This window comes from Narcine bancroftii, chromosome 2 (assembly GCF_036971445.1).
Source record: "Narcine bancroftii isolate sNarBan1 chromosome 2, sNarBan1.hap1, whole genome shotgun sequence".
Classification (NCBI taxonomy): domain Eukaryota; kingdom Metazoa; phylum Chordata; class Chondrichthyes; order Torpediniformes; family Narcinidae; genus Narcine; species Narcine bancroftii.
This window is the reverse complement of record NC_091470.1, coordinates 109,367,030-109,379,198: the sequence shown is the minus strand read 5'-3', so window position 1 is coordinate 109,379,198 and position 12,169 is coordinate 109,367,030. Positions and strand designations below refer to the sequence as shown.

Genomic DNA, 12,169 nt, shown 5'->3' with positions numbered 1-12,169 from the left:
TGCTTGCCAGACAACACATCTGGACATTAAATATTCTGACTAGTGAATCAAATAAGTTATTAAATAAGTACAGGCAAGTTCAAATGTATATGTTAAAATGCAAAGTTCACTCAACACTAAATTACAAAGATTGTTTGTATAACAAATATTTCTGGAAATAATCACTAATTTAGAGCAGCCTGGGGCGGGGGTGCCCACAGCACATTTGGTGGGGGGGAAGAAGGAACTGAAATTGTACAATTTTTAAAAATGTAAACTAAATTTGACTGCTTCACAGGGAAGGAGGCCCATAAACTTTGAGCGGAATCGTGAAGGTGCAGAGCTGAAAAAAGAGGAAGAATGGCTGATTTAAAGACAGTCTGAGTTTCAGGTTAACATGAATCAAAAGTGGAGAATAATTTTACATACAGATTTGAAATGGCCCGTTGTATATCTTAAATAAAATATATGGGGTTGAATTATTAATCCTTTTTTCACACATTTGTGGTGTTGTTCCGAACCATAGCAACTAATTGATGAGTTTTAGATTTTAAAAAAAATTGAAGTATTTACTTCACTAATCATAGCACTTGTATTCCAGATGTATCATCTGGCAAGCAAAGTATCATGGGATCGCCACATCCCAAAAACTCTGGGCCTGAAAGCACGTCCAAATTCCCCTGACAAATGTTGCGATTCCATTAAAGTGTCGAGTTGCAGAGAAAAGGGGATCAGAAAGAACAAAAGGAAAGGTCTGTGTCAGGGAGGAAAGGTTGATCGACACGGGGGAGGTACTACCAAGGCAATGCATGTCTGGAGGGGGGAATAAAATGGAGAGGAAGATGCAGAACCATAGAACAGTATAGCACAGAAACGGGCCCTTCTAGTCTGTGCCAAACTATAATTCTGCCTCGTCTCATTACCTGCACCCAGTCCAAAGCCCTCCATGCCCCTCTCATCCACATACTTTTTAAATGTTAAAATTGGCATTGGAAATGAGAACACTGAAGCAGCCAAGTGGGCGCACAGCGCAGCCACACGAACTGTCGCCGGCGCTGTTCTGCAGGTGTGCAGAACCATAACATTGACTCTGCATATTCACCTAATGGTCTGCGTGCGAGAGGTACAGAGTGCCGAGGAATGGCACGTTGAGCTGTTGAGTCTTCTCTCAGAAGGTGTGGAACACTTACAAGGCTAGATTTAAACCTGCCAGTCGTGTGGATCGGCAGCAACCTCATGGTGACATCCCACCTTGTCCCGTGGAGCCTGGGACATGCAGTATATAAAAGAAGCCTGTAAACCCTAAATAAATCAGTCTTCAGTTGTCTAGTCTGCTGTGTTTTTGTATTATTTCAGTAGCCACTACAACATATAATTTATGTAATAATTATTCCATTTTTCTTAAAATTTGGAGCTCCTATTTGGATTATATGGGGTTGAATTATTATTCCCTTTTCCACACATTTGTTCCGAACCATAGCAACTAATTAATGAGTTTTATGTTACATGATCGCCTCTTTCTTCCTTTTATTTTTCCTTTTCTTTGGGGGTAGTTTAGTGGAGGGTGGGGAAGGGTGGGTGGGGGTGTATATTTTTTACATTATCAATAAGTAAAGTTTTAAAAAGAAAAATTGAGCCCACATTCATCACTTCAGCTGGCAGGTGATTCCACACTCCCATTCTTCTCTGTGTGAAGGTGTTCCCCCACCCCTCCACCTTCCCCCTTAACCCACGTCCTCTGGTTTGTATTTCACCTACCCTCAGCGGAAAACATCTACCTATATTTCCTCTGTCTATACCCCTCATAATTTTAAAAGCCTCCATCAAATCTCCCTTCCTTCTTCTACAGTCCAGGGAATAAAGCCCTAACCCTGGCAAATTTCTACAGATGTGTGATGGGAAGTGGGCTGACCGGCTATATCGCGATCTGGTATGAGAACACCAGTACCCCTAAACGCAACTCTCCCCGCCACTGAGAACATCTACAGTGAATGCCTTCGCTGGCGAATCACACCACCCAGCACACACTCGGTTCTCGGTGCTGCCATCAGGAAAGGTATCGGTGCCACAAGATTCGCACCACCAGGTTCAGGAACAGCTGCTACCACTCCACCATCAGACTCCTCAATGACAAACTCAATCAGGGGCTCATTTAAAGGCTCTAACTTTGGCACATTATTGATTTATTTTATTCTCTCTGTATTGAACAGTTTGTTTACATTTATTGATTTGTTTACACGTGTAGAGTTTTTTTTTTGCCCGACCAATATGTAGTAATTCTGAAGAGCCCGTGGGAAAAAGAATCTCAGGGTTGTATGTGATGTTGCGTACATACTCTGACAATAAATCTGAGACCTGGATTCATTCACCGAGGCACCCTACCGCTCAGTCTTCAGCAAGTGAATGGAAAGAGAGGCTGGTCTTACTTTCGGCAATTAACTCACAAATGCAGCAAGGGGAACAGAATCTTCACTTTGCATCAGAGGCATCCAAAGTGCAGTTCTGAGCCAACGGGATAGTGAATGGGGAGGAGGATGTAAAGAGGCTTCAAGGATGTTGACTTCACAGGGCAAATCGGAACTTATCAGGACTAATCACTGAACACCAAATAGAGATGCAGCAAGCAATTTGGAAGGCCCATGGCACGTCAGCCATTGTCATAAGAGACTACGAGGGAGGAGCAAGTTCAAAGTTTAGGTTTATTGTCAGAGTACATACATGACATCACATGCAACCCTGAGATTCTTTTCCCTGCAGGCCAGGCAGAATTTGTACTTTTATTCTTTTTAAATTTAGACCTACAGCGGGGTAACAGGCCTTTCCGGCCCACGAGCCCCTGACACCCAATTACACCCAAATGACCTGCAGCCCCTAGAAGGGCGAGAGGAAACTCACACAGACATGGGGAGAACATACAAACTCCTTACGGACACCGTTGGATTTGAACCCCTGTCCCGATCGCTGGTGCTGAAATGGCAGTGCGCCAATTGTGCCACCCCTATTGGCAATGCAAAAAATGATACCCAAGATACGGATACAAAATATACTGACTGCAAAATGCAGAAAATAAATATTCAATTATAAATAATGTGCAAAGTCAGAGATTTATTGCAACTGTACAGGACCTTGAGAGTATATCTGAAGTATTACATACAATTTTGGTTATCTCACAATAAAAGGAAGACTTACCACAAAAGAGGTGGAGAAAAGATTCACTGGAACAAGTTCCAGGGATGAAAGGTTTGTTGCATGTGGAGAGATCTCATTGACATGGCCTTTATCAAAGAGAGGGGGTAAAAATCTTACATGACTCCACAGGCTGGTTGCAGAGAAAATGTTTTCCCTGGCTGAGGAGTCCTTGATGAAGGGCACAAGCCCGAAATGTCGGATCTGTATCTTTATCTTTGCTACATAAAGGACACTGTTTGACCTGCTGAGTTTCTCCAGCATTGAGTTTTTACTCAGAATACGGATTGAGCGGAGAGGAAACTACCTCATACAGAAGGTGGTAAATCTTTGCAACAATTTACCCCAGAGGGCTGTGGAGGCTCAATTAAAAGATCAACAGATCTCTGCATTTTTATGGAATCAAGGAAAATAGGGACAATGGGTAAAATAGCATTGAAATAGACATTAGCCTTGATGAATAGTAGAGGATGATCAAAGGGCCAAATGGGCTTCCTCAGCTCCTCTTTCTTATCTTTAATCTGGATCAAGTGCCCAGATTGATGGAGTTTCGAGACAAGATTCTGGTCATTATTTCCATCATTTTACATGTTGCATCCAACTGTGGGCAGGTGCCCTCCAGGGCTCCACAGGAAGCACTTATTCAATCTAAAATTAGTCCCGCTCAACAACCACAACAATGATTCATAGGTTTCTACATTATTAAAGTGGCATCTCTTGGACGAGATATTTAACAGGCTTTCGCTCGGGTAAAGATTCCACTGCGTTATATGAAAGAAGAGCAGGAGAATACCCCTGGAGTCCTGAACCATACTCGGTCAACTTCACGAGAACAGATGGTCTGGTCATCATCAGTCACGTGTGGAAATTCACTTTTGTCAGAATGGCCCACTGCACTTCCTATGTTTATAGCAGTGGCTGCAGTTCATCACCAAGAAAATTGTTCTGACGAAAGGGACATCAGTAAATCTTCTCTGCACTCAATCTAATAAGATGTTGCTGGGACGTTTTTCAATTTTTAATTTATTTAATGTTTTAATTTGGGCATACAGCACAGTAACAGGCCGTTTCGGCCCACGAGTCCGTGCCGCCCAACTTACGGTGGGATGAAACCGAAGCCCATGGGGAAAATCCATGCAAACACAGTAAGAACAGACAAATTCCTTATAGATAGTGTGGGATTTGATCGCTGGTACCGTAAAGGCAGTGCGCTAAACGCTAGGCCAACCGTGCCATCCCAGGAATGGGGTTACAGGGAAAGGTTAAACAAGTTAGGACTTTAATCCCTGGAATGTATAAGAATGAGGGGATATTTGAGAGATGTTTACAAATGTGAGAGGTGTGCGGAGGTTTGATATGACATTGGAAACCCTAGCAAATTTCTACATGTGCGTGGTGGAAAGTGTGTTGACCAGCGGAATCACGGCCTGATATGGGAACACCAATACCACTGAGTGAAAATCCCTGCAAAAGGTAATGGACACAGCCCAGGGCATCACAGGCAAAACCTTTCCCACCATCAAGAACATCTACAAAGAACGCTGCCATCAGAGAGCGGCACCAATCATCAAGGATCCACACCACCCAGCACATGCTCTGTTCTCACTGCCGCCATCAGGAAAGTGGTGTAGGTGTCACAAGGCTCGCACCACCAGGTGCAGGAACAGCTGCTCCCCCTCCACCATCAGACATCTCAACAACAAACTCAATCTGTGATATTTAAAGTCTCTTGCACTTACTGATTTTTCTCTCTATTGTAGTTTGTTTACATTTCTTTATTTGTTTACATGTCTGTTCTTGAGTACAGTTTTTTACATGACCAATTCTGCCTCGTCTGCAGGAAAAAAATCTGAGTTGTATGTAATGTCATGCATCTACACTGACAATATATCTGAAATATGAATCTAATCTGAAAATTATGGGGATAGACAGAGTAAATGGAAGCAGGTTTTTCTCCACTGCGGGAAGGCGAGATACAAAACAGAGGACACAGGGAAAGGTTCAGGGGAATTTCTTCACACAGAGAAAGGTGGGAGTGTGGATCGAGCTGCCAGCTGAAGTGGTGAATGCGGGCTCAATCTTAGAAGAATTTGGACGAGTACATGGATGGAAGGATTATGGAGGGTTACAGACTGAGTTGAGGTCAGTGGGACTAGGCAGAATAATAGCTTGGCACAGACTAGAAGTGCCTGTTTTCTATGCTGTAATATTCTATGGTTCTAAATGGCCACTGGCCACAGAGACAGAAGTGCACCAAAGAAGAGGTACAAGGACTGTTTAAAGAAATCTCTTGGTGCCTGCCACATTGACCACTGCCAGTGGGCTGATATTGCCTCCAACCGTGCATCTTGGCGCCTCACAGTTTGGCGGGCAACAACCTCCTTTGAAGAAGACCGCAGAGCCCACCTCACTGACAAAAGACAAAGGAGGAAAAACCCAACACCCAACCCCAACCAACCAATTTTCCCTTGCAACCGCTGCAACCGTGCCTGCCTGTCCCGCATCGGACTTGTCAGTCACCAACGAGCCTGCAGCAGACATGGACGTACCCCTCCATAAATCTTCGTCCACGAAGCCAAGCCAAAGAAAGAAAAGAAAGAAAGAAATGGATAAATATTCTCAGTTGCAGAAGGGCAAAAGATTCACCATTTTAAAATAGAAAAGACAAATCTTTGGTGACCCTGGAGTTGTATTATGGTCAAATATCAGGACCAGAGCTGATGCACTGGGAAGCTGGATAAGCACAGGATGGAGAAAGGGATAGAGAGAACTGTTGAATGAAATTGTCATGGAGTATATTCACCAGTATGCACCTATCAGGCTGAACTCTGTCTTTACATCCTTCAAACGTCTTTGAATACTTTGTGAGATTCTGCAGCCACTCTTCCAGGGCTCGTTAGCCAGAAAAAACCCATGGACTTCTGTTTGAAGATCATAAATGATAACTCATACTCAGCTTTCACCAATCTCTGGTAAGACGACACTGTTCAGTTCTGGTCACCTCATTACAGGAAAGATGTGGGTGCCGAAGGGATTTACCAGGATAGGAAACAAGTCTTATGAGGCAAGGTTAGCAACGGAGCTGGGACTTTTCTCTTTGGAGAAGTATGTAAAGACTTAATAGAGATCTACAAGATTCTGAGAGGGTGGATGTTTCCCAAGGCAAGATCAGCAAACACCAGAGGACATCCGTACAAAGTAAAGGGAGGAAATTTTAGGGGATACAATCGGGGTTAAGTTCAAAGTTGTGGGTGCCTTGTATGCCTTGTTGGAGATGGTGGTGGAAGCTGAACTACTGGGGGCATTTAAGAAACAGGCAGACACATGGATAAAAGAGAAATAGGGTTATGGGTAGGGAGGGTTTAGTACTTTTTTTTTTAAGGAATATATGAATCGGCACAACATCAAGGGCTGAAGGGCCTGTACTGTACTGTATCGTTCTATATTATATGTATTCTGTACCAAATTGTTTTTTTTTTAAACCTAGAAATATTTAATGTGACCAAAATCTGACTTAACAGCTGTAATTTGGAAAAGGGCATTGAACAGAAGTGAAAATGCACATGTTGTGAATGAGGAACCAGGTTTGGTAGATCTCAAAGGCAAGGACTTTGAACACAGTTTGAACGGGAAAGTATTTTATTTACAGACAGCAAGTGTGGAAAATGGTAACTCTCACACACACACACACACACACACACACACACACACACACACACACACACACACACACACAGTTTACAGTCAGAAAGAAATAGCGGACAATTAATAATGAACGTGGAGAGAATAGCATGGAAAGAAAATATACGTACACACACAACGAACCGGTACAGACAATGATCAGGGAAAAATCACTATGATGTCCCACCACCCCTCGACTCAGTGCAGGCACGGGTCTGTGCTACAAGAGGAACTAATTAAACACTCCTAACTCTTTTAACAGTGCACATCTTACCAACAGTTTCTCCAGCACCCTCCACATTTCTAGGCCTGGAGTGAAGCAGGGTGGTCCCAAACTGGCAAAAGAGAGAGAACAAAGAGCACATGGTACCTTTATAGAGCTGGAGGTCCAGCCCAGATCACTTACAGGGTTGCAATGTCTCGATGCCAGGAGGGTTAATCCAATTACAACAGTCAATGGCCCAAGGCCTAGTACAGGCAGGCCAGGTAATTTACATGGGACCAACACCTACGTGTGGACTGATGGGTGGGCGGAACCAAACTTTGATTGGCAGCTGGTGCGTCCTCCGACGAGGTAGGGGGCAGTGCTGTCATATGACAGCCGCAACCCTTCCCAATACAGCATATAATGCGTTAACCTCGAAAGTCTGCAGTCGCTGCAATTGTAGTAAATACACAAAAGTGCTGGAGAAACTCAGCAGCAAAGATGTATAACCAATGCTTTGGGCCTGAGCTCTTCGTCAAGGTATGAGCAAAAAGCAGGCAGGTACCCAAAAAGAAAAAAAGGCAGAGGGAAGGAGGGAAGAAAGGGCAGGGGAGGTTATGTGTCTTTGCCTCCTACAGACGTTGTGAGACCTGCTGAGTTTCTCCAGCACTTGTGTATTTAAAAACGTTGATCCCGCAGAAATAAAGACTGTCAAAGAATGTTCCAATCTGATCATTTCCAAAACAAGGTCCAGAAACCACCTTATTGCAGTTCCCGTCTAAGGATGGGGTTCCGTCCCGGCACCCTCATCGCAAGCCAAGAAATGTCGCAACTCCAAAAAGAATCCCGCACCTGCCATTTTCACAATTAAACATTGAGAACACCACGTTAAATGTTGAATGCAGAGACCGTGAGCATGGTTGAGTCATGATTGTGAGAGAGTATGTTATACGCTACTCTCACGTAAATGCTGCCATCTTCCAGAATCGCACGAGAGTGGCGTGCCGCATATCGCAAGCGCAGGGACACATCAGAACTCGAAATTGAAAGTATGGATTGAAACCATCATAACTTTGAAAATGCATAAGTTGAACCATCGTAAATCAGCGACTATCTGTATGTGCCAAGTATAACCGTGCATCGAGTCCTTTCTTTTTCAAATACACAGATTCCTGTAGCAATGCTTTGAATATCAGACATTTGTTATTCGTATCTTGAATTAACCCCAATGCACGTCCTTCCTTTTAAGTTCCATGTAATTCCCTGGCTGGCGCTGGAGAATGCAATACATCACAATCAATCCCTGCTCAGAGTTCGACAGCCATCTTACCTCTTGCTCCGCATAGTAAAAAAGATTCTCCATCAGCTCGCCATCCGTCAGAGCAATAATGACACTGGCCGTTCTGTAACCTGTGTTGTGAAATGTAGTCAATTATTTTCGGAATTCTCTCTGGCATGACAAAAACCACAAGACTGGACGGTCAGGTTCAGCTGAAGGGTCGCTTTTTGACTCAAAAAATCCTGATGGAGATTTTTGTCGTAAAATCAGCAATCTTGTCTCCTTAATGGATGGAAAAGCATTCAATAGAGTTTAAGATGATTCTCTCTGCACATTGTGAAGAATGTCTACAGGTTGAACCTCTATTTACCCCAGCACTCTGCGACTTGGCAATTCCCTTGGTACGGCATGTTTTTAATCTCCCGCTATTAGTACAAACTCTTTACACACAGTGCACGATTCAAACCCCAGTCCCAATTGCTGGTGTTGTAAAGGCATTTCACTAACTGATTCACCAACCTGGATTTGATTTGTGGTACATTTGATCCTCTTAGCTCAGAAAATGGATCTGATCGAGACACCTACCGCTCCGTTGACAGCTATTTGCTGTGCATTTTCTATTTTTCAGCTTTTCCCATGGTCCGGCAATGGCCGGGAGCCAAAGTTGCCAGATTAAAGAGGTTCAACCTGCACTCTCTGCGATTAAGCTTTACAATGGGCTCAAACTATGGTAAAAGGCACTGTTTGACCTGCTGAGTTTCTCCAGCATTGCATTTTTACCTCAAACTACAGTCTGCCCATTGTTCTGGTCTTTTTTACATTTTGGGGGAAATATGGTAGATAGTTCTCTTTAGAAATATGGGAGATGGTTCCAGGATTAGAAACCTGCTTATTGACATTGAGAATTAAATCCATCTTCAGTGTCAGAACACTTGAGGTGAGGTAGACCGGTGATGGACTAACCAGCCTGTGTCCTTAAAAGCAGTTCAAAGGAAGATCTGTTACCAGAGGCTTAAATTTTTCCTTTCCCGTTCCAGAGAAATATAAATCAAAGGTACATTGAAACGAAAAGCACATTAAACCGTATCTGTCTAATAAATAAACAGATTTTGAAACATAGGTACATGGACACAGGACAGTAGAGGGTTATGGGCTGTGAGGTTGGGAAGAAATGGCCTGTACTATAGTGGTGTTCTCTGTTTGAACATGCATTGTAATATTACTCAGGTATGTGATGATCAGCTTTACATGCCCAAGTGCACAATAATCAATTCCAAGTATTGTACATAGTCGAATTTTTGGGACCAATTTTTAGGGTAAAATTTTGGGGGTCAACTATTACAAACATATTGACCACAGTAAGTGTCTGTGTCATTCAGGGTGTTGGAAGCTCGGATGTGCAGACAGCCGGCCAAGGAGAGGATCCACGATCAGGGCATTGGGGCTCAGATGGGTGGGGCAGGAGAGGCCAAATATAGGGTGGTTGACTTTTACACACAATATATGAAAAATATCAGATTTTGGGGCCTTCAACATTGTATCAACTATTACACACGAAGGTATTGTAGTTAATGACATTGCCATGTGTAGAATCACTATGTCAACAGTCCACTGGACATACCTTCAGCACTTGAATAGTAGATTTGCTCACTTGCCTGAAGGAATAAAAATGTTGAAATTAGAGGAGCCAACAGAAGATCAACATTGAAAGAAAGTCCATGCAGACCGACTGTGTGGTGGCAAACATTAGATTGGTTTGCTTTCAAGATCAGGAGGGGAAAATCGACAGGAAATGGTCCACAGACACATGGCACAGAGCTATTCACAGACAGTGTTTAGGAGCCATTCTTGCCTGCTGCTTCTAAGTATCAGTGTTCTACAGATCAATGAACAAGTCAGGTTCACGTGGCAGCTCAAAGCAGCCGCACCATGAACATATTGAGAGGGATGTCACGTCGATAAATTCAACGCTGAACACTTATTTAGCCCTGATATTGAGGAATGTCAACATTGTCTGTTCTCTAGAGATTCAAGATTCCTTCTATTGTCATGTAATAATACAAAAAAAATGTATTATACAAAGTGTCCTTTAGTCTGAGGTAAGGCACTCAAAGCGTCCATATTAGCATTGCCCAGTGCCCCTAACAGCAAGAGAAAGAGAAGCATGTTTTTTTTTAAATTATGAAATAATGCCTGATAATCTACGATAGCTCAGTGGTTAGAGCACTGGTCTTGTAAACCGAGGGTCGCAAATTCGTTCCTCGCTGGGGCCTCATTTCTGTGAGGGACACTGAACCAAGCGGCGACTCTCTGTCCTTACGGTAGACAGAGTTAAAGAATTTCACGCATGTAACATTTTAAATGTAGTATTACGTGACTATAATGGAACCTTTGACTTTTGAAATAAAAAGCTTTAATTATCGTATATACTTGTGTAACAGTTGAGTATTTTGGGACCAATTTTTTGGGTGAAATATGTTGGGGGGGGGGTTGACTTTTATATGGGTCATACTTTTGACCCATGTAAGTATCTGCGTCATTCAAGGTATGAGAAGGTCAGATGGCCGAGACTGGATGCTAAGTCTGCGTTCGGGGTGTTGGGAACTCGGATGGGCAGCTGGCCGGGGAGAGGGTCTAAAATCGGGGAGTCAGCGAGCTTCAGTGGGCAGGTGTCCAGGGTGAAGGTCTGTGGTCGGGCCATCAAGAGCTCCAGTGGATGAGCAGCCAGGGTGAGGGTCTGTGGTCAGGGCATCAGGAGCTTGGATGGGCAGGTGGCTGGGGTTAAGATCCATGGTCGGAGTGACGGGAACTCCGGTAGGCAGGCAGTCAGTGCAAGGATCAGGGTGGGGGGTTAGGGAGAGTGTCAACTTCTACACGTGATCGACTATTACATGAGTATATATGGTAGGCTTCAGTCAAAAAACACCAGCCGCAACTTACAAGATGCAGAACAATTCAGGCCCGTGCACATCATTAGGAATTTAAACTTTATTCACGCCGTCTCGCGACTGACCCTATGTGATTGTGCAGACTTCCCCGATGGGAAAGGTAATCCTTCAATAAATCCAAACAATAAAGCTGATTGCAAGACATACCCTTTCAAAGCCTTCATGCATGTAGGTATCCCCTCCAGGTGTCACCATTTGCAACTCCTCCAATCCTTTGCGAATTCGTTCCCTTTTGATAAAAATGAAATAAAAATAAACGTTCTTCAAAGACAATTGATATCCTGGCCTGGAATAAATAGTTAACAATGGATGCTTTCACACCACGAGACTGTGACACCGAGCTCCACATAGAAAATGTATACATGTTAGGTATACACACACTGGGTGTTTTCATTACAGGTAATTGCAAAGTATTCAGTATATGTAAGTTAAACATGTTTGTCCCAGATTTAATTTTGACATACAGCATTGTAATAGGCCCTTCAGGCCTACGAGTCTGTGCTGCCCAAGTACACCATGTGACCAATCTTGGACGTCGGAGGAAACCCATGCAGACGCAGGGAGAAGGTACATATTCCTGACCAACAGCGCCGGATTAGAACCCGGGTCACTGGCACCGTGACCGTGTTGCCCCAACCACATCCTATAGAGACCAGGCACACCCATGAAAGTTCATGCACAACTTTAGATTCAAACCAGCTGGGATGAGCGGCCAGATGGAACATTCGCAATACTTGGCCTCTTACAGAAAGAATGCCCTCTCGGACAAGATATCGGAGATCACACTGTCTGCGTTCTCAGCAAGAGCAAAAATTGAAGAACGACGGGAACCTCGTGCTGACAAAACTGCTGAGGGCGCATCATCAAAACAAGATCACAATAAGAGCACAC

At 43.6% G+C, this 12,169-nt stretch overlaps 1 protein-coding gene across 1 annotated transcript in view; it reads right to left on the bottom strand.

Annotated features, from left to right (window-relative positions):
- LOC138754140 (anthrax toxin receptor 1-like) overlaps positions 1–12,169 on the bottom strand; it is a 190,676-nt gene that overhangs the window by 164,985 nt on the left and 13,522 nt on the right. Inside the window, exons 3-5 of the mRNA XM_069917999.1 lie at positions 11,426–11,507; positions 9,952–9,985; positions 8,382–8,461 (exon numbers count right to left, since the gene is read on the bottom strand). Of these exons, the coding sequence (XP_069774100.1) occupies positions 8,382–8,461; positions 9,952–9,985; positions 11,426–11,507 (196 nt within the window). The remainder of the gene's footprint in view (positions 1–8,381; positions 8,462–9,951; positions 9,986–11,425; positions 11,508–12,169) is intronic.